At 33.6% G+C, this 23,317-nt stretch overlaps 1 protein-coding gene and 1 non-coding gene across 2 annotated transcripts; one reads left to right on the top strand and one right to left on the bottom strand.

Annotated features, from left to right (window-relative positions):
• Window positions 1-4,554: 4,554 nt before the first annotated feature.
• On the bottom strand, window positions 4,555-6,354 carry LOC133786099 (uncharacterized). The gene is made up of 2 exons (XM_062225315.1): window positions 4,980-6,354; window positions 4,555-4,805 (listed from the first exon to the last, which is right to left on the bottom strand). The coding sequence occupies exons 1-2, from the start codon at window positions 6,352-6,354 to the stop codon at window positions 4,555-4,557; spliced, it is 1,626 nt and encodes a 541-aa protein (XP_062081299.1).
• A 10-nt stretch (window positions 6,355-6,364) lies between these two features.
• Window positions 6,365-6,470, top strand: LOC133787703 (small nucleolar RNA R71). The gene has a single exon (XR_009872706.1). It is a non-coding gene; the product is annotated as a small nucleolar RNA R71 (small nucleolar RNA).
• The last annotated feature ends 16,847 nt before the right edge of the window (window positions 6,471-23,317 follow it).

Below are 23,317 nucleotides of genomic sequence, written 5' to 3'. Positions count from 1 at the left end.
TACAAACACTATTGCAGTTATAAACTTGTTCATTCTATCCTTCCTTTTTTAGAAATAAAAATCTCATATATTTGTTCTATATTCTTATAATTTTCTCTTCATGGCCACTGCTATTTATATAAATAGTCGAGAAACATTTATTCTTGTAATTAATTGCATATACATCCACCAATTTTAATTGTAACAATCTTCCGGGTTCACTCCAATTTAATGTGTGTCTATGTTATGATATTTTATAAATAATACAATTTTTTTAAAAAGGGAAATAATAATAGAGTAGTTTGATTAAATAAGTGTTATAAATTATGTTTTTCCATATGTCACTGTTAGGTTGATTTTATGAAGTAATCTAAGGTGTTATTTAAATGTTTTCACTTTAGTTTGTACATGACAAGAATTATGGAGTTTTATCTAAAAATCAATTGGTAATTAGTCCAGTTACCTATATTCTTATTAATAACTCAATATTTTTACACTTATTCTATATGGGACACCATAACCAATAATGCATATTTACGTTTGTGTTCTTCTTAATTTTAGATAATATATGAAATGAAACGAGAATAAAGTTAACATATAAAAAACGATGAATATGATGGATTTAGTGTTGAGTGTGGAGTTTCAAGATATTATATATAGAAAATACAGCATTAAATAAAATATGCTAACAAAATACCAGATTTTTATTGGCGGAATTGGTCAAACGCACACTACTAAAGGAAACTTTTGCCAGTGCAACTCCGAAATGTCCCGGGAAAAACTTTCTTTCTTATAGTAGCATGTGTTGTTTATACTCAATAACACAAGACATCTGAAACTTCAAATCAAATTTCAATAATGATTTCTTCACTTTCTAAAAAAAATTATTTCTTTCATAGTTAGGTGAGACTAAATGTTTCATATTGAAAACGATTATACATGTCACCGAATTTATATATTAACTGACACATGTGATGATGGGAGAGAGGGTAATAATAACGAGAAAAGCAATTTCTTTCAATTATATATCGAAACTGACTGATATTATTAAAGCAGAGGCTATGGTGTCCCTGGCAACCTCTGCGGCCCCAGAGGTTCGAGGTTATATTTCTTTCTCAGACAACTTGTGTAGAATTGATCGATGCTTACCCAACATAATATTCTGAGTGAATCATTAATAAAATAAAAGAAAATTTTATTGAATTCTTCATGTGTGTGCTTTTTCTTGGACAAGCTTGACATCAAGAAATGTAATTACATGTTGTATTTCATTATAAATTAATTTCTCTAGTATTTTGATCAATAGGGTAAAATCAAGGCCTATATGTTGCCTCTCTTTTTTATCCTTTTTTCTTTTTTAATTTCCAGATGCCCCTTCTAAAGAATGCTTCATCCTCAAGGTACTTTTTTTTCCCATTATCTGTACTAATCAACTTCAAGAAAGGACATCAGTACATATGTGACCTTGTGTTTATATAAATATATATATATATATACATGTGTTTGTGTAGTAACCAATAAGAGTGCACTCATATATATATATATATTGATTTTTTTTTTTGTGTTCATCAACTTAAATGAAAGGAAAAACTCATGTCTGTGTTTACCGATTGGGATGTCTCTCTTGGCTTGTTAATTGCAAAAGATATGTCTCTTATTTGTTGATTTAATATTATTGTACAATACAATTGTTAGAGGAGTTTGAATATTCTAAATATTTATTCATAGTGAAATAGGTTCTGAGATATGTTGCTTATATTTTAATACACGCAAGTGCACGTGTCATACAAGTAGTACTCACACAGGTGAGGTCGAACCCAAGGGAATTGTAGCTAAGTACTAACAAAATTGGATCTATATTTCTATTTGGCAACAATAAAATTTGATGTTTAAATAAAAATGCAGCAAACTAAACAAGCAAAATCAACAAATAAGAAATTAAGGGTTTAACAATGGATGTGAAGATAGTGATATGATTTCAATTGCTTCGATTACCCAATTGTTAACGCTAGTTGACTATTCTTCGTCTTTCACTGAAATGACAGATTATAAAATTACCTAAACTCTTTTCAGATCATTTAGGTTCTAAATTGTATTGTCAACTATTGCATTTCTGAGATAGCACAACAATCAATTCGCTTTAAGTAATAATCTATAAGTCACATAAGCTATGCGAATACTTTCGTTTCGCATCAAAACTTATGTTCATTCACTTAGAGCATTCCTAATATTCACTTTTCAGATTTCACATTAGGATCATAAATCATGCTCGAGGTGATCAATCTCAAACATACATTAAGCATAAAGATGAACAAATTTCATAGACAAGCGAGAAGAAATAATCAAATAGCATTAATCATGGGATGATTTCAGTCAATATCCATCAAATCCCTAATAAGAGTTTAGTTCATCATCTCAAAATTCAAATCCATAATCAAACTAAACAATAACATAGGAAAAATCAAAGAAAAAGAGGATGAAACTAGATGGGGAGTTGTCGGCGATCGCCCACGCTTGCTCCAAAACCCGTCTTCTCTTGTCTTTCTCCCTTTTTTTGTCTGTTTTCTCGTCCAAATTCGCGATCCCCTTTTCAGTATGAAGACCTCATGCTATATTCTCCCAAAAAATGACGAAATTGCCCTTAAAATTATGAAGTGTACGGACGATAGCCGCGGCGCCAATCCCTGCGCCGCGGCCCTACTCGGAAATTTCGAAATCTTGAGTTTCTGGAAAAGGGCTCGCCGCGGCTCTAATACGCATTAGTGCCGCGGCGCTAATTCTTGCGCCGCGGCCCTAATGCAATTTCAGCAAAACTTGAATAACCCTTCAGTTTAGCATACTTTCTCCACAATCCACTCCAAATGCCCAAAACATATGCTTAAACCTGAAATCAAGCAAAAACAAGCATAATTCCGCTCCAAAAACACAAGAACCATTAAAAAGACACTGATAAAGACACTTAAAAAGATAGGCTAAAATTAGCCTAACAAACTCCCCCAAACTTTATTCTTACTCGTCCTCGAGTAAGGGGACGACAAATTAAACTAAAACAAATAAACATTAAAAGTTAAGACTCCAGTCTTATTTAAACCACGCCGTCATCACTCACAAAACTTCAACTGTTGATCAACCAGAATTTCAATTCAAAAACTCTAACAATTAATCTGAATGCCTCAATTAGAAATTAGATTATACCTTGCAAATACAAATGAATAACTAGATAACACCATACATGCCTCACTCATTCCAACGATCCACTAGCCAAAATTCAATATGCTTGCACACTTACCTTTCTCCACTAATGTCAACAACACATGTTATGGAATCAAAAGGACTTCAAAGGTTCATAACGTTTTGGCTTAGGTGAAGGTGGATAAGAAAGACATTTAGGCTTCATTATACCATAAGCACATCAAAAACCAATCAAACAACCCACTTTACACTCAGTTACCAACCCCTTTTTCACCCACTTTTTATTGATTGAGGACTCATACTCAATGCTCCAACATCACTTTATTTAATTATTCATCATTTTTTTTTTTTAACAAAAGGAATCAAAATTTAGTGATGTTGGAAGCACTTTTACATTTCACACTTGTCTCAATCAGAAGATTACATCGTTCATCCACTTACATCAATTACCCAATTACAATTCGTTCCCCCAAACTTATTTCTAAGCTTATGGCATAATTCACAGGGTAGGGACAAATAATAATTGGTACATTTTTGGCTTAATGAGTGGTTATACAATCAATCAAACAAGTTAAGGCACAAATAGGCGGACTAGGGATAATAATGATAAGGGTAAGCTTGAAAGGCCCAAACGTTCCAAAAGATTGCCTAAATCATATTCCAAAACATATGTCATCAAGGATTTCGTCTCAAAAGGCAAGCAGTGCAAGTTCTATCATTTTCATCAATTCATACCTCAAACCCAAGTAACACATGTATAGCATAATCCACTTATTCACATTTGCAACTTATACTAAAATTTCCAAAAGGCATCAAAATTAATCAAAAGAGTGATCAAATCAAGCACACGGTTAGACACAGTTTCTGTTTGACAAGCGACAACAATAGCATTTATACATATCATTGGCTTAACTTTTGACACACACAACAACTAAAACAACAAAATTAAACAACAAAATTTTAATTAAAATAAACTAAAATAGAAAAGTAAGCCCCTCCCTCAAACTTTTATTTCACATTGTCCCCAATGTGAACATGACAACCCAATAGAAGAGAACTTACCCGAATGAGCCTTAAAAGGAATTCCCAATGTACCGCCGTGACTCTAGCCTTCAGTGTTGTGACTCTAATGTTTTTTTTTTTTTATGTATGTATTGCACGATTCAACATTATAATCCCAAAAAAAAAAACAAAAAAAACAAAAAAACTAAACAAAGTCTAATTAAAAATCAAAACTGAAAACAAAAACTAAAAAAATAAAATAAAATAAAAGTAAAAACCAAATTGTTCATACTTCAAAACTAAAATTAAATTAAAAGATTTGGGTGCCTCCCAACAACGCTTTATTTAATGTCTTTAGCTGGACGCTCACTTCTCTACCCTTCAACTTGGGTCAAGTCCACCCCTTGCATCCTTGAGAGCCATCGTGTCATACGAGGAAAACTCCCTTCTACTGTTGAGAATATTGAAATTATCCCCAATGTCATCGAAACCTTCAAACTTGCCACACAATAATCTTTTCATACGACGTCGAACTGTTCGAAATCGTTCTTTGGTCTTCTTCTTCTTTTTACCAATTGATTCTTGACAATCATTCTCCACATCAACTCTGCAACATGTAGGAATTTCAGTTGCTGCAAAGACATTAAAACTTATTTCCTCATTTTGGACTCGCAACCTTAACTCCCCTTTTTGTACATCGATTAAAGCTCATCCTGTGGCTAAGAATGGTCTTCCCAAAATAATGGGAATGTTTGCATCTTCCTCCATGTCAAGAATTATGAAATCAGCGGGGAAAATAAATTTACCCACCTTCACCAAGACATCCTCTATCACTCCACGAGGATGTTTAATGGAGCGATCAGCCATCTGTAAGGAAACCGTTGTAGGGCGAGCTTCTCCCAATTTTAGCCTTCGAAAAATAGATAGAGGCATTAGATTCACACTTGCCCCTAAATCACATAAAGCTTTTGTTTCGATTGAGCCCCCTATAGAACATGGAATATTGAAACTACCTGGATCTTTAAGCTTGGGAGGTAGTTTCATCTGCAAGATTGCACTGCACTCCTCAGTAAGTGCCACTGTCTCATATTCCTCCAACTTCCTTTTCTTGGCCAAAATATCCTTCATGAACTTAACATACCTTGGCATTTGCTCCAAGGCCTCCGCAAATGGGATATTGATATGTAGTTTCTTGAATATTTCAAGGAACTTTGAGAATTGCTTATCAAGGTTGTTCTTGCGGAGCCTTTGTGGGTAGGGAATCTTGATGTGGTGATCTATGCTCACTTGTGGTGTAGCTTCTTTGGTTGGGAGGTATTCAGTAACCTTGTTTTCACCTTGCTTCTTTTCCACTGTGCCCTGTGCTTGTTGATCCTGAACCTTGTCTTCATCTGACTGCTCCACACTAGGCTCTTCATATTTCTTCCCACTTCTCAATGTAATAGCCTGGCACTCTTCTTTTGGATTGACTTCAGTGGTGCTAGGAAGGTTACCTTGAGCACGGTTTTCCATAAGAGTAGCCAATTGCCCAATCTGGTTCTCCAAATTTCTAATAGAAGACCGTGTTTCAGTCATGAATTGATTAAGAACATCAGATTGAGTATCAGGCTGTCTCATAGGATTCTGTTGTTGTCGCATGGGCGGTTGGTAAAACCCAGGAGGTGGCTGCTGAAATGGTTGATGTGACGGCTGAACTGAAGACTGGCCTTGTTGGTCATTCTTCCAAGAAAAATTAGGGTGATTCCTCCAACCCTGGTTATAGAAATTTGAATAAGAATTGTTATTGTTTTGACGAGGAAAATTCCCAATGGCTTGAGCTTGTTCCAATGGCATATTATTGACATCCGTGTACTGACATTTTTCATAAGCATGAGGACCCCCACATAATTCACACATAGTTTGAGCTTGCATCACGGGGGTTGCCATTGTACTGCCTTGCATCTGTTTAGTCAAAGCCTCAACTTGAGCAGTTAACTTAGATATTGCATCAATCTCATGCAAACCAGCCACTTTCTTCGAGTTACCTCTTTCACTAGGCCACTGTTGATTGTTAATGGCCATTTCTTCTAACAAATCATACACCTCATTGGCGCTCTTCCTCATAAATGCCCCACCAGCTGCTGCATCAATGAGTGTGCGAGTGGTACCACACAACCCATTATAAGAGTTATGGACTAACATCCATCTCTCTATCCCATGATGCGGGCCCTCCTTATCAAGTCTTTAAATCTCTCCCACGCCTCATATAGAGATTCATTATCCAGCTGGTAGAAGTTGTTGATCTCCCCCCTTAGCTTAGCTGCCTTGGCTGGAGGGAAGAACTTGGAGAGGAACTTTAGTGCAAGATCATTCCATGTATTGATTGAGTTAGGTGGCAAAGATACCAACCAACTCTTGGCTCGCTCCCTCAGAGAAAATGGGAATAATCTGAGTCTGATAGCATCATCACTAACTCCATTCATCTTAAATGTCTGACAGAGCTCCATGAAGTTAGATAGATGCATGTTTGGGTCTTCAGTGGGTAGTCCCCCAAACTGGACTGTGGATTGAACCATCTGAAGTATGGCTGGCTTTATTTCAAAATTGTTTGCATCTATGGTGGGTGGTCTTATACAAGACCGGACCCCTGTCATTGTTGGCAATACATAGTCCCTCAGGCTACGGTCGGGTGGATTCTGACCATTAGCTGGGTCTTCTATGGCACCCCCATTATTACCGTAGTTGGCCATAACTTCCTCTTGCTCAATCATGTGTACAACTCTTTCCAACCTTTTGTTTTTTCTGTTTTGCCGGCAAGTCTTCTCTATCTCAGGATCAACAGGCACTCTTGCAGCTGGTCCTTGACGTCGCATAAACCAATGGTACCTGAGATGAGATAAGAAGAATCTGACACAAACAAGTTAGCAAAAAGTGAAAAGAAAACCAAATTAGAATTTAATCCAATTAACGTAATATTAACTAAACAATTCCCCGGCAACGGCGCCAAAAACTTGTTGCTTATATTTTAATACACGCAAGTGCACGTATCATACAAGTAGTACTCACACAGGTGAGGTCGAACCCAAGGGAATTGTAGCTAAGTACTAACAAAATTGGATCTATATTTCTATTTGGCAACAATAAAATTTGATGTTTAAATAAAAATGCAGCAAACTAAACAAGCAAAATCAACAAATAAGAAATTAAGGTTTTAACAATGGATGTGAAGATAGGGATATGATTTCAATTGCTTCGATTACCCAATTGTTAACGCTAGTTGACTATTCTTCGTCTTTCACTGAAATGACAGATTATAAAATTACCTAAACTCTTTTCAGATCATTTAGGTTCTAAATTGTATTGTCAACTATTGCATTTCTGAGATAGCACAACAATCAATTCGCTTTAAGTAATAATCTATAAGTCACATAAGCTATGCGAATACTTTCGTTTCGCATCAAAACTTATGTTCATTCACTTAGAGCATTCCTAATATTCACTTTTCAGATTTCACATTAGGATCATAAATCATGCTCGAGGTGATCAATCTCAAACATACATTAAGCATAAAGATGAACAAATTTCATAGACAAGCGAGAAGAAATAATCAAATAGCATTAACCATGGGATGATTTCAGTCAATATCCATCAAATCCCTAATAAGAGTTTAGTTCATCATCTCAAAATTCAAATCCATAATCAAACTAAACAATAACATAGGAAAAATCAAAGAAAAAGAGGATGAAACTAGATGGGGAGTTGTCGGCGATCGCCCACGCTTGCTCCAAAACCCGTCTTCTCTTGTCTTTCTCCCTTTTTTTGTCTGTTTTCTCGTCCAAATTCGCGATCCCCTTTTCAGTATGAAGACCTCATGCTATATTCTCCCAAAAAATGACGAAATTGCCCTTAAAATTCTGAAGTGTACGGACGATAGTGCCGCGGCGCCAATTCCTGCGCCGCGGCCCTACTCGGAAATTTCGAAATCTTGAGTTTCTGGAAAAGGGCTCGCCGCGGCTCTAATACGCATTAGCGCCGCGGCGCTAATTCTTGCGCCGCGGCCCTAATGCAATTTCAGCAAAACTTGAATAACCCTTCAATTTAGCATACTTTCTCCACAATCCACTCCAAATGCCCAAAACATATGCTTAAACCTGAAATCAAGCAAAAACAAGCATAATTCCGCTCCAGAAACACAAGAACCATTAAAAAGACACTGATAAAGACACTTAAAAAGATAGGCTAAAATTAGCCTAACAAGATACATATTGTGTATTATGGTGATAACGTATTAGTGAAGTAGGTTCTTGATAATTTGTGTGTGCTACGAAGATAAGGAATAAATTTATTGTGTGATATTTGAATTATTTTTTTTAACTGTTCACAAATTGCTAGGTCATTAGTATAGGGGAGATGCTGCCTAATTTTTTTTTTTTTTTGTAGATTTATGTATTAATTTAAAATATTTAAATTTTCGGGGGTCGAGGTCATGAGTCAAGATAGGGTCAAGGGTTGGAATAGGGTCGGATATAGGGTCATGGTCGAAATAGGTTTGGGATAGGGTCGGGGTCAAAATAGAGTCGGGATAGGGTCGATGATAGGGTCAAGAAAGTATTTAACTTCATAAATTATCATAAGAAACCATAAAACGACATTATATTTGAATTTTGTATTTTTGGTTTGGTACTAATCGTATGTTTTTATATTTAGCGTAGATGACGATCGATAAGAGTTGTACAAAATTGAGAAATCGTGCCAGTGATGCTTATTAGAATGGTCTCTAAAGCTGCAGGCACCTGAAGGGGACGATACATACAATGATGCGGATTTGAGAGATTAGATGTTTATGTTAAACAATTACTTTTAATTAATATACTATTGTATGCATGGATATTAGTTGTGTAATATGAACAAATTATTGATTTTATTAATATTTAATTTGGATATTAGTGTTTTTATAAATTAAAAAATGTGATTTTAAAATATATATTTTATTTTAATAAATATTTTTTTTATTTACATAAAACTATTACGGGCGACTTTCTTGTTTACGTTTGTGTTCTTCCTTGTTTCTGGATAATATGTAATGAAATTAGAAGAAACATGTCAAAAATGATGAATATGATGGAGTTTCAAGATATTATGAGTAGAAAATTTAACATTATAAATGATTAACACATATAGTTTATATTCATTGACGCAAATTTGAAACTTCAAACCAAATTTCAATCATTATTTCTTCATTTCTAGAAAAAAGCATTGAATAATATAGGAGAAAAGTCACTTTTTCTTTCATAGGTAGGTGAGACTGAATATTTCATATTGAAAATGTTTATAAATGTCACCGAATTTTATACATTAATTGACACACACATGTGTTGATGGGAGAGAGGGCAATAATAAAGAGAAACAACCGATTTCTTTCAATTATATATGGAAACTGAGTATATGATATTATTAAAGCTGAGGCTGTGGTGTCCTTGGCAATCTTGTACTTGGTTTTTCATTTTCTTTTACTTCTATTTCACACAACTGTGTAGCATTGATCGATAACAAAATGAAAGAAGATTTTATTGAATTTTTCATGTGCGTGCTTCTTCAGGAAAAGCTTGGCATCAAGAAATATGTAATTACATGTTGTATTACATTAATTAATTAATTTCTCTAGTATTTTGATCAATAGGGTAAAATCAAGGTCTATATATGTGTTGCCCCTTTTTTTCGTTTTTTCTTTTTTAATTTCCAGATGTCCCTTCTAGAGAATGCTTCGTCTCAAAGTTTAAAAAATTACTTTTCTTCGTCCCATATCTGTACAAGCTAATGATCAACTTCAAAATAGGACATCAACAAAAAATTTAATGTAACATCAAGAATTTTTTTTTATAAAATATAGGCCTTTCTATCTCATTTTAATACTTATTTTATATTAAAATAACTAAATCCTAAGTAAAAATAAAAATCTAAAAATTATTATGGTAAATTGTTATTTCGAGTCTACAAAACATTTGCAAGAAACTTTCCCTACAAATATAACTAAACCTCAATTATAATTTATATAACTAATGAATTAACCAATGGCAGTAAAAATCATAAAAATTCAAATTAATGTATATTTCCAAAATTAAATAAGAAAATAAAAAAATCAGTAATTATAAAAAGATTTTAAAATTAATATTTTGTGTTTGCTTTTGTATCTGTTATTATTGTGATAATCTCTACTCAAAGACTTGTATATATGACGAAGACACAATCATTAAAAAAAAACTCTGATTCAGTCATATTGTACTCTTTATTAAGAACACAGCAGATAGACACAGATATATTAATGTGTATAGGAGATAAGATGTGATATATATTATGTGTCTACAAGTAGTCATCATCTTTTCTTTCGATTCACATAGCTTAATTTTATGACTTACAAAACAGCTTATATTGGTTTCTTGTATTCTTCTAATGAATCTCTACTTGTAATAAAAATATCAACATGCTTCTATTTATTGCTATGTATTGACTAGTATACAAGAGGTTGGACCTTTTTTGGTGTCATTCAGAATTACGCCGGGAAAAATGACCTATGCCAGCGCAAATTAACGCCGGCAAAAACTTGCGTTTTTGTAGGTGCCTTTTGTGAATTGCGTCAGTAAAAGTTTCTTATACTGGCGTAATTCGAATGACACTGTAGTTTAAACTTAAAATATCTATAATTGTGTCTATGAGTTTCCAACTAAATCCCGGCTTGAACCAAAATCCATGAAATCTAACATACTACAAGCTACTATTAACTACTACTACTATCTAGCTAAGTAAAATTCTGAGACGTTACAAAGAAATGTCACTTGAGACCTTGTGTTGCTAATTGATTGTGTGAGTTGTGTAGGGACAGTTTGGTAAAAGCCCTACAGGAATATACAAATATCGCACTGCATATTGATTACACATATATGCATGTGTTGGGTACGTCTCAACTGCACATATGTGAATTAGAAACATACTAACTTCATTCGAATCAATGTTAATACGAATAAGACCTACAATGTAGCTAAAAACATAAGATAAGTAAAACCTTTGACTTATTTTTTTATGTTTGGATATAACTATTTTATAAAGATCTTTTTTTAATGAATTTTTTTTTAAAGTGTTTAAATATCAATAAAAATGATATTTAAACCAGGAAACATAAGCCCCCTAATATATGGATACTTTTCTTCATTAAAACAAACCACATATACACAAACATAGATCGAGCCACCAAAGAGACTTAAGAAGCATATAAAATAAGAAACAAACAGGGACTATTATTTATAGATAATGCATATCTATGCCCCTGCTAATTAATTAAATAGTTTCTCAAGTACAATAAGAGTACTTGTGATTAATATGTTGATGAAGTTGAGACGATTTCTGCGGCTTCTAACGCCATTTCATTGGCGACACAGTATTTTTTTTATTAAATTGGCTTTAAATAAAAAATAATAAAAAAGCTATTGTAAATAACAAAAAATTAACATAAATAGTTTTATAAAAATTAACAAAAATAATCAGATTTAATTAATAAATCAAAATATAATTTAGAAATCTTAATCCTAATCTATCAGCCTTAATATTCAATAAACATAATTTAAAATAAACAAATAAAATCAAAGAAATCAAAATGCAATTAACCTAAACTCTGGTCCAAATTTATCAACCTGCATCTTCTTCTTCTTCTTGCTAAAACTAGAAATCAAATGAAAATCCCTCTCCATCTCAAATCTGCAATTCTACCCTAAAAGAAACCCATATATAGATTAAGAAAGAAAAGTTCAAACCCAAACCCATAGATTTGTCCTCCATTGATCTCCATCTCAAAAACATATTTGAAACAACTTGATGCCAATTGTGCTCGACCATGGGTTTTGGCTATTGACAGAGAGCTCCTCGACACCGACCACCCAGCCCGTGATGACCTGAAGAGCCAAGCCGATCGGAAGGGAAGCTTACCCAAGAGAACCCAAAAACCAAGCCAATCTAGCCTCCCAATGTTGTCACACTAAGCACCACATAGAGAACCCAAAAACTTACCAATCGAAAGGGAAGCTTGGCGTCCACCCCGGGACTTGACCAGCCTCGGATCTGAAGCTAGCGAGATACCTAGCAAATCTCAAGCGTCGTCGCAACCACAACTCAAACCTCATCGCAGCCACAACTCAACCTAGGTTCTCACCTCCATCTCCGACTTCAAATTTTGTAGCAAGGTTTACTACACCAAACACCCACTACCATAACACATCATTATAATACTATTTAAAAAGAGTTATGGTATATTATCAAAGTTTCAGGCGGCAAATAAAATAAAAAAGCGCCAATTTCCCTTTGACCCATTTCCCATTTCCCGTAGACCTATCTCTCTCGGTCTCTCACTCCCCTTCACGGAAGACAAATCCTGAGAAGAGGCACATCTCCTCTCTCTCGGATCTCTTTCTCCCACCAGACCTCTCTCCTTCCCTCTTTCTCTCTCACCTGTCTTTATGGAGCCCAACCTTCAGGGTCGTGGGTGGCTCGGTCTCGCGGAGGGGGTGGGTGGCTCGGTCTTGAAAGTAACAGCTGGTTTTGGAGAGAATGGTAAGTGTATTTACTGGAGAGCTTTATCTCTGATGTGTTGAACTTGTAGAAATCTAGTTATGAGACACGCTAAAGAAATTGGTAATATAGTTTCATTCTTGTTTTTGTACCAGTATCACTTAGAACAATATAAGGCCTTGTGCTAATTTTGTAATACAAACATGTGTTGAATTGAATGTTATATGCTTCAGTTCAATAATTTCATTACCACAAACTTTTTGTGTCTTTGTGTGTAAAAAATTACAATACTACTTATACAACTCTTGGTGTGTATATTTATTTTATTGTCTTGATATGAAAGTAAAATCTCAGATTTTGAATCTGTTAAGCAAAAGCTTGAGTATTCCTTATGTGATCAATTAATTATGTAGTCAAAATAAATATGTATTATTGACTTGCAATCTTTTATACTTTATTCGCCCCGTAAATTCCATATCTGTGCCCGACCCTGTGCAGCATCGCTCTCTGTATCATCAGGCAATAAAGTCTTTTTTAAACAAGAATTTCAGATTGAGAAAAGAAAACTGAGAATCGCATCGAAGGTCAATGATTCTCTGCTTCATATGTTGCTAATTTTCTTTTTCCCACCTTTTCTTATCTAAAAATATTGTGACTAGGTACCCGAGATTCTTACTGCTGGTTCCAAACTAGAAAATATCATTTTTGAATTTGTCAACTGTGAGGGTATTGTGGATGATACTATCCACGATGAAGAGAAAACTGGTCTGTCACATATGCTAACAATAAAGGCTGATTGGCTTAATTTGGGAGAGTCCGTCCGGTATACTTTCAAGCATGGGGGCTGCATTGTTCCTGCTATTCCTTTATCTCAAATTGTAGGAAACTATAGCTTCTTAGCTATCTATTCTCGCCATTCAAACCTTAGTCTGAAAGTTGAGGTGGGAACAACTATGTAAAAGCTATATGTGATGTTTTTGTTTTGTTGGTTGAAGTAGTTTACAAACCATTACTTATTGGACCATTGCTATACTCCATATGCAGGTTCATGTCAAACCTGATATACCAAATCCAAAAGTGGAGCATGATGGAAAAAACTTCTCCACGGTCATTGAAAATAATAAAAAGGTACAAGCATACAACTACTAATTGTCACTTTTACATTACTTTTCAAAGAATATGCAATTTTTATCTTGGCATGGACTAACCATTGTAATAATTATTTTTATTCATCTATAGAGTTTCACAGGCTTTAGTAAGATAGATCTTCCCTTCTTGTACACATTTCATGCTGGATTTAGGATTTCTTGAGTTTCTTTATTTCACTGCAGGTCTTTGAAGAGGACCTGTTAAAAATTGGCTCTGTAGTCCGAATATTGGAAGAAAAATGTGTCAAGCTAAATGAAGAGAAGGAAAAAATTGAGCAAACTATGAAAAAACTGCAAGGTTTTGACTGGCTAGCACATCTATAACTATTCTTTTTTATGTGCTGGAATCATTGTAAAAATGTTTTGACATATCTAAAGAATCTACTTGACCAAATCGACCATTTAATTTTGTGACACTAACATGTCCTTCCATGCTAGATAGTATACCTGGGCGCACTCACTCGACTTTTAAAAATTATTGTAGTGATGAAACGACACCCTTTTTTCTATTGTGTGTCCTGGGCCTTATTTTTCTAGTTATAGGACATATTTGCTATATTAGAACTTTGTTGATTGAAGTACTTAACGGGATCTTATATTTGTTGTAAAATTTCTAGATTCTACAGAACTATATCCATTTGGTCTCGAAAATCAGTTGTCCTCGAAAGAGGAAGTGATGGAGAATATAGAAAAGATGGGTAACTCTACTGCTGCAGTTCTTTGCATTATTTCTAGGGGAATTCCATTCCAAGAGCCAGAAAATCATTTAATGAAAGACACAATAGGAGTGGTTGCTCTACTTGGAAGAGTTCAACCTCATTGCAGCCAGCTGACCAGGTCAAACATCTCACGTGTTTGCATTTTCCCAACCAAAACACTATCATCTTGTCGTCCTTTTATTTTATTTTTTCTTTATTCGGTTCTAACTTGTAGGTTTATCTACATTTAGGATACTGTCAGAATACTTGGGTGCAGATCAAATGCTTGCTGTTGTCGTTAGATCTTTCGAAATTGTTGTTCTTCTAGAAAGGTATAAACAAACTGGAGAAGTTGATCGCAGCCATGCTATTCATGAAGAACCAGCCATTCTTGGCAAATCTATAAATGGTCGATTTCTTGTTATATGCTTTGACAATATAAGGTGACATCCAAAGCTTCTTAACTACAATTAATTTATTGACACAAGATAATCTCTCCTTTCTTATCAAGTACAAAGTTGGATCATCTTAGAATATGAAGATTTACTCAGAGGACTAATATTCCTTATTGTTTGGCAGTTCATTCAGAGGTATCTTGTCGTTTATGGCCATCTTAGTCAGTAATTACTATATGAATGGACAATTTATATCTCACTATATTCTTTTTGGGCTATTTGGTATTTGGACAAATGTTTTAAGTGTTGTTGACAGTTGTGTATACTGAACCGTATCTTATCATTGTTAGATTAAGAAATCACTCTTTTAGACACAATGGTTCTATATTTCAAATGGTATTGGCTTACCTGGTACGATTAAAATAGGACCTTGAGAGAGTTAAGCTTAGTATAGATCACATCAGTGACCCATCTATGTGGTATCTTGATGAGTAGGTCACATCATTGTGCCCCATCTTTGTTTTTTTCTTGAATTAAACCTTCAGTTTCTCATGCCAGTGCGTCAACTATCTAATGCATTTTAACTATCTAACATTTTCTTTGCTTGAATTTTTTTAGTGTAAAAATTGAATTTGTCAGATTAGTCTTAGTGTCCAGTCTTTTAAGTTTAATTGGAGGCCGATTATTGAAATATAAACTGAACTGCAATTTGTTGGATTCAAAACTTGGACAGTGTATTATACTAAACTATTCGGTTCTTATCATTACAAAATGATTTGCTATTGTCTATCCTTGTGCAGATCTCTACAAATTTTTATTCTCCAAATATGAATGTTGCCAATGAGAACTTCCTCCCTCTGCTCAAATGCCTTGATGACTGCATAGCGTAAGGGGATGCTATTTGCATCATATATATTTATGTATCTATTTTTGCTGCTTTAGTTGCATTCATTAAATATTACTTGTGTCATACCATTAATTTATATGTTGATTTAGAGAATTACTAACATATTTTGTTGAGACATTTATTTTCTCAATCAACTTGATGACCTTAAACATTATCTACTTTATATTAGGTATGTAGAAAACAATCCACAGTATGCTGAATCCGGCGTTTACTTACTCAAATTTTGACAACTGCAGATAGAAACAAATTTATGCAGATAGCTGATTAGATAACGTTACATTTTTGCACATTCTTCCACGAAAATTTGTTTCCATTTCCAATAATTGAGTAGTTTTATTTGTTATGACAGTCTCGAGCATTGGGTATGATTCGCTCTCATGTACTTTCTGTACTCAAAAGTGCGTCTTCTCAGGTAAAATAATGTAGGGGTTGAATTAATGCGCTCCATTGTTTTGTGCTGTTTTGTTGGGTTGGTAGACCTTTGTTTCTGTCTCCTTTTGGTCTTAAATCAAGTGCTATGTTTGTTACCTAAAAAAGAAAACGTTCTGGTTCTATATGGTTATTGTTTCTTCATCAGATTCAGTCAGCAATCCGGAGAAATAGTAGCAGCAAGGCATCTCTTGCAGAGGGTGTAGAGGCATCTGTTATCTATGTTTGTTTCAAGGCAGCGGCAAGTGAGGTACTGTTTCTTTATTAGCAATTCTTTTTTATTAAGACTCCTGTTTGGTCAGTGATGATATGTAATTAAATCTCCTCTACTGTAGGTTCATGCGGCCAGATCCTGCACAGGGCATATTTGTTAACTTCAAAGACTTGTACTATTACAATGGGAACAAGCTTCCTTTTGCTGCTACTCAAATTGGCCAGGCTTTCAGAAATGAGGTTCTTAATTTTCTTATCCTTGGACTTTAGCACTTATGTTTGCATAGGATGCTCATATTATTTCTAATTGGTAACGGGTCTTTGTAACTAGTATTTTGGTCCTCTCCTTTCTTATAAGAATAGAAAATAGCCCTGTAACGTAGCTGTTGCATTCCTTAGAAATTCTTCTTTTGTGCCCAAAACTGTGTCCCATTGATCTGTGACAGTGTTGCAAGGTCCATTTTGTTTTTTAAATTAATTACTCTTAAGATATTTCCAAGTTTGCCATGTAAAAAAATAGGTTTGCTTTATAAAAATATAAAAAGCAGCAATGTTTCTTCCTTTCTTATCCATCTGTGTAAAACTGTTATTGGAAAGGTTGTAATATTGGGTAGTGAGATCATTGAATGGGTAATTTTACCTAAAAGTTTCATCACATCTCTTGATTGTGAGCAACATAACTAGAATTTTGCTTTACTAATTGTGTCATAGTTTGATTTAGACAGGATAATTTCTAAAGGATTCTTCTGTTGTATGAACAGATATATGAACTGGGTTGGAACTGGGATAATTTAGAACTTCTAGCACAGGGCAGAAACTTCATGTTATGATAAATGGCAGTGTAAGTAACATCTCATTCAATGGAAGTCTTAAAGGCAGTGCTAATATAACAATAAAACTTTTTCTATAAGCCCTGCTAATTTAAAATTGTATTTGTCCTCTGTTTTTGCTAGTCTACTTAGTTTTGTTTCCTCAACTGAAATATATGAGTACTGCCCTGTTTTTGTTTCTCAGGCAAGTAAAAAAGCCTTGGATCCATATTGCATTTTTTTTTCTACTTTTGGGTATAAACTTATATATGGCTCTTTCTTGCATGAAGTTTGGGGTGAATTTTAGTTAGTCATTTTAAAGTCAACACCATACATTTGCTGTTTTAGCGTGTTCGAGTTAATGCATTTTCTTTCCTGGTCATTAATTTTTTTATTTGAACAACTGACCCATTGTTTCTAATTTAATATATTTTAATTAATACACCGTCTAGGTTGTTGATTTGAAAGATTCTGTAAGCTTTATTCTAAGAATAAATGAATTGTACTGAAAAAAACCAAATCTTGCACAAAGTCTAGGTTAATTTGAGAAAACCTAGCAAAAACTCCCAGAGTAGAAATTCTAAACTTTAAACAGTAACCAAATTCTTCTATATATCCCTTCCAAGTATTCTCTTATACTATTTATAGACTAACAATAACACTTACTATCCAACCAATAGAACTTGAGTAAATTTACAAGTCAACACACTAATCCTATATAACTGTATTCAATATCTGATGCCTAACAAAATGTTTGCAGATCTTATAGTTTTAGATGGCTTCTTTGATGTGATTACTGATTATTGGCATTTTAAGTTAATTTATATTATAAATATATGCAGGTTTCTGCCAGTTTAGTCATGGTGCATTTGTTTGAGAAATTAGCTGCTAGTGATACTAGAAGTTTATCTTTATCAATACTTCAGAAGATGAGCACCATGTCTAAAAAGGTTTGCTGCTTCCCTTTTAAGATTGGTATAGTTAGTTTAGATAAATAGTTCAGGCATGTTGTCCTAAATTAATTGGGAAGTATTGAGCTCTTTGAGGGCTCATTTGAACTAAAATCTTAACTGGAACTTGTCCACTTTCTTTCAGTTTTTCATAAATTTTAGGTAGCATAATATCTCTGTTTTTTTTAATTCCATTTGCAGCTTAAAAGTCATCCTGCTTTCTCTGAATTGTTAGCCCAATATTTACAGAGCGGTTATAGGTATTAAATTCATTTTTGTTGTAAATCAAAGCATATTGATTCATGATACCATTATTGAACTTCTGAAAAAGCTTTGGAGCTTATTTGTTTAATGGTCATTAACTACATAAGGTGTTCCTCTTATTTAGTATTTTAATTTATATTAGACTGAGCATAAACTTCTTAGTTGCATGAGTGATCTTTTTGAAAGTTTTTTTAAGTTATGATAGGTTTCTTCCATTTTGTGGTGTATCTCTCTGTTTAGAGATAGAGTTCATCTCTTAAATTAAAAAAAATTTCCTTTAGATTAGATTGTATTAGTGTTGATAATCCAAAATTCTATTAGTAACAGCTTTGTCTTAATTTGTTATTGCTTTGTTTGTCTTTATTTTGTTAATAAGGTCTCATTACTTGGAAAAAGTAAACAATCACACAGTATGCTTAGAGGCATGAGTGTGTATTTGGAATCTTGGATTTACTTGGAAAAAGTAAACAATCACACAGTATGCTTAGAGAGATAAATACTTGAAGTACTCTGTATTTGGAATCTTGGATTTACTATTTGTATGCCTGTGTGGATGTATCAGGTTTTCAATGGTGGAATTAGCTATTTTTTGCTATAGATATTATATAATTCTGAATACATTTTCTTGTTAGAATTGTAGTTATTTATCTCGTGTGAAGTGAGGGCATGAGTGTGTATTAGGGTATGTGTTTTTGTTAGTTAGTTATATAGTTTATGTCCCAACTGACTGTTTTGAGTCATCAGACTCATCACCATAGAGAAATTCTCTAGTGATTCTCTCTTATTTTGTTGTTCATCTGAAAATTTCCTAGCTCTTTCTTGATAGCTCTCTTATTTTATTGAACTAAAACAGATAAGTATTTATCTTAGTTTTCCATTTTCTTCTTTTGAAGTTTTCAATGTATCATTTAAGAAAAGACTGTAAGTTTGTTGTTGTGGTGGCAAGAACTTTTGTTCTTAATAATAAAAGGACTTCTACAATGTGCAGGTATATTGAGATGATTTCTTTGGAGCAATTCTTGATAACATTTGTAGTTGAGGCCTTTAGAATGGAAGAATGTATTTCACTAATTTTTTTTATACATTTCTTGTTTTGTATTTAGTGATAAAGGAATCTGAATTGGGCATAAATTATGTTGTAATATGATTTCTTAAGCCTAGACTAGTAGACTAAATATTGTAATTACATTTGAGTAATTAATAAAATTCTATTTATGTTACCTTATTTGGCTTCAACTTTCATATTTGTTTTCCTAGTTTTGTGTAAGTAAAAAAAGATTATGTTTTTCTAAGCTAATATAACACGTGTTATACTAAAGTGTAGAATAACACAAAAAAAGTGTTGTATAATCGACTATAAATAACATAATTAAACACTTATCTATATATTAAAATAACACAAAAATTGTGTTATCGTTGACAGTACAATAACACATCTGTATAACACTGATAAAGTGTTATGTAAAGTACCCTGACCTACGAGAACATAGTCGGTCTTAACACATCAGAAAGTGTTATCGTATGTTTTGATAACACATTTTCGGTGTTATTGAAAGCATTTTTTCTTGTAGTGGTTCCTGCAAAACAAGATGGAAGAAGAAGAAGAAGAAGAAGAAGATGATGATGATGATGATGATGATGATGAAGGACGATCTTGATTCTTTTTTCTTTTTTCTTTTTTGTTTGTTATGTTTCAGAGAATAAGGGTTTTGATTTTTTATTTGTTTTATGATTTTAATTTTAATTAAATTAAAAATTAATTTTATTAAATATATATTTTTTTAAAAATCAATTTTTAATTATTTTTATTTTAAAATTAATCTTTAATTATTTGATTAATTCAATAATTAATAAAAGTAAGGGTATTTCGGTTATATTGAAAAAAATATTTGATCAAAATCAAGCTTAGGGTACTATTTTATTCCATTTAGCAAAACATAGGGTCGAAATTATCATTTAACAAAACACAGAGTCCAATCGGTAATATTTGCAAAATAGAGGGTCCAAAATGGTATTTACCCTTATAATAATAATATTTTATGTTATTTCAATTTATATTAATATAATTTCTAAGTATATATTCTACCTAAATTTTATAAAAAATTAGGACTGTGTACTATATATTATTATTATATAATAATATTTTTTAACAATTGAATTTATATTAAAAATTTGTTTGAAATACTTTTATTTTATTCGAACACTACAAGAAAAATTAATATTAGAGACAATATAATTAGAGGTGGGTTGAATCCGCATATACTGTTAAGGTTATTAGCGACGGACTAGGAGGTCCGCCGCTAATAATGTTTAAATTAAAAAATATATATATAATATGATCATTAGAGGCAGAAAAATGGGGTGGGGTACTCCCCTTACTCCGAAAAACACGATTAGAAGCTACATTCACAGAGTCTAAATCTTTGTGGTGATTGTCCATCCGATGCTCTTGAGACAAGAGCAGTGATTCAATTTGTTCTACAGAGTAGGGAGTGTTTTTTGAATTAACAGAGATTACAAAGGTATCATAGTCAGAGGGCAAACCTTTGAAGATGGCAGCAACATGAACATTGACCGTAATGTGATGGCCAACAGACCCTAGTCGATCAACCACTGATTTAATACGAAGGAGATAGTCATTGATAGACAAGGAACCTTTCTTGATGTTTTGAAGTTGGCTCGTGAACTGATCAATCTTCGCAGAAGTCTAAGTAGCAAAATAAACCTCAATCGCCTTCCAAACCGCAGCAGAGGTTTCATGGCTAACCACTCGTGTAAGGACCCCTTCGGTCATGGAAGACAGTAACCACGAATAGAGGAGCTGATCTTGAACTTCCCATTCCAAGAATCGCGGATTAACTGTGCCAGTGAGACGATCTTGATCGGACAGGTACTGGACCAGAGGAACAAACGTATCGGGGACATAATCATGGAGACGATGACCATTGATTGCAGAAAGAACTTGAGGACGCCACAAGAGGAAGTTATGCTGATCAAGTTTGACTGAAATCTTGTGAGAGAATACAACTGGATGAAACGTGTCAGAATGCATGACTGAAGATCGATCTAGAGTAGCTGTCGTGTCCGTCATCGGAGAGTTCGCCGAAGTTTCCATTGATAGAGACAAATGAACAGAGGAAGCGGAAGCAAATATGAGAAATGGAGTTAGAGAGATTTCTCTGATACCATGTTATGAATACTAGTAATGAGTTAAAATGATTCTCTGTCTTGATTGAGAGACTAAAGCTCTTATATATACAAGTGTGATAAAAAGAGACTAACAGTATTCAGTTACAGAGTAGAACAGAAATAACAGATTACAACCAACTCATCTAACAGCAACGAAAAAAAAAACATGAAAAATGCAAAAGTGTAATTATTGAATGGGAAATTATATAATATTTATTAAGCTGACCAGCATATAAAGACTTTATCTCTACAAGACTTTTGTTAATCTTAGTTACTTAATTTCCGCATAGAAAATTAAATTCTAAATTTATTTGATTACTTTGGAAGTTGCCAAAATTGACCTAACTACCTTATCTAAATTATTATGTCTAGATATTTATTAGTAAAGCGATGCCACTAAAATTCACCCGAGAAGACTATTGAATATATACAATGAGTAATGAGTAAAGAAATGTCCACCCAAAACATGCATTTATACATTATACACAATAATGTGTTACTGCTTTTTAATAGTAAGTTCATGTTTTAATAAATGTAATTAGTTATGCTAAACTGCCGCATACTGTCTGTAATGTTTGGTGTATATTTTAGGTGCACATATTATTACTCATAACAAACATATATAAATAATAAAACTATGTAAATAATATATAAATAAAAAAACATAAAAAATTTACGCATTTGATATATATTTTTCTTTAATTTTATTTGTCTTTAATTTCTTTTCCAATCTAAACATACTTTATCTTCTACAAGTTTTCTCTCTGTAACATATTACAACTAATTTATGAAGAAAAGGGATTGTTACAACTGTAATATAATAGACTTAGCTAACTAACTAAAAGCATTGTTGCTCCTACTAGAAGATTTCTCAACATTTCCCCTCAAACTGAAAGGGGAGACGACCGCTTTAAGCTTGTCCCGAAATCTAATAAACCTCTTCACTGATAGTCCTTTAGTTAGCACATCTGCAATCTGCTCAAACATTGGTACATAACATATATCAATTTGTTTTTGAAGTACCTTTTCTCTCACAAAATGAACATCGATCTCTATATGCTTTGTCCAAGCGTGGTGGACCAAATTAGCAGCAAGAGAGGTAGCACCAAGGTTGTCACGCCATATAATTGGTGTTCATTTAATAGGTATACACATTTCTCTAAAAAGAGTTTGAAGCCAAGTAATTTCAACAGCCACATGAGCTAATGCGCGATACTCAGACTCGGTACTAGACCGAGCAATTACAATTTTCTTTTTGGAGCTCCGTGATATCAATTTGGTCCTAGATAAACACAGTAAGCTCCTATAGATCTTTTGTCATCTGGGCAACTAACCTAGTCAGCATCCGAGAAGCCTTGTAAAGTGAGTGGCCCCACTGAGTTAGCTTTGAACCAAACACCATGTGTAGTTGTAGCTTTCAAGTACCGTAACACTCTTTTACAAGCCTACTAATGAACCATTGTTGGAGACTGCAAGAACTAGCTAAGCTTTGACACTATGTAGGAAATTTCAGGACGTTTTATGGTCAGATATTGTAAGGCTCTGATGGTACTCCGATAAAGAGTTGGGTCAGCCACATTGGTTCCCCTACACTCCTAGACACGGTC

This window comes from Humulus lupulus, chromosome 6, assembly GCF_963169125.1.
Source record: "Humulus lupulus chromosome 6, drHumLupu1.1, whole genome shotgun sequence".
In the NCBI taxonomy this organism is placed as follows: domain Eukaryota; kingdom Viridiplantae; phylum Streptophyta; class Magnoliopsida; order Rosales; family Cannabaceae; genus Humulus; species Humulus lupulus.
The sequence above is the reverse complement of the archived record's forward strand: the minus strand, read 5'-3'. Positions and strand labels throughout refer to the sequence as shown.

Coding starts and splice junctions, on each gene's coding strand:
- LOC133786099 (XM_062225315.1), bottom strand. CDS start 6,354: ATGTTAGTCCATAACTCTTATAATGGGTTGTGTGGTACCACTCGCACA. Junction 4,806..4,979: donor GGATGTCTTGGTGAAGGTGG/GTAAATTTATTT, acceptor ATGTCTTTGCAG/CAACTGAAATTCCTACATGT.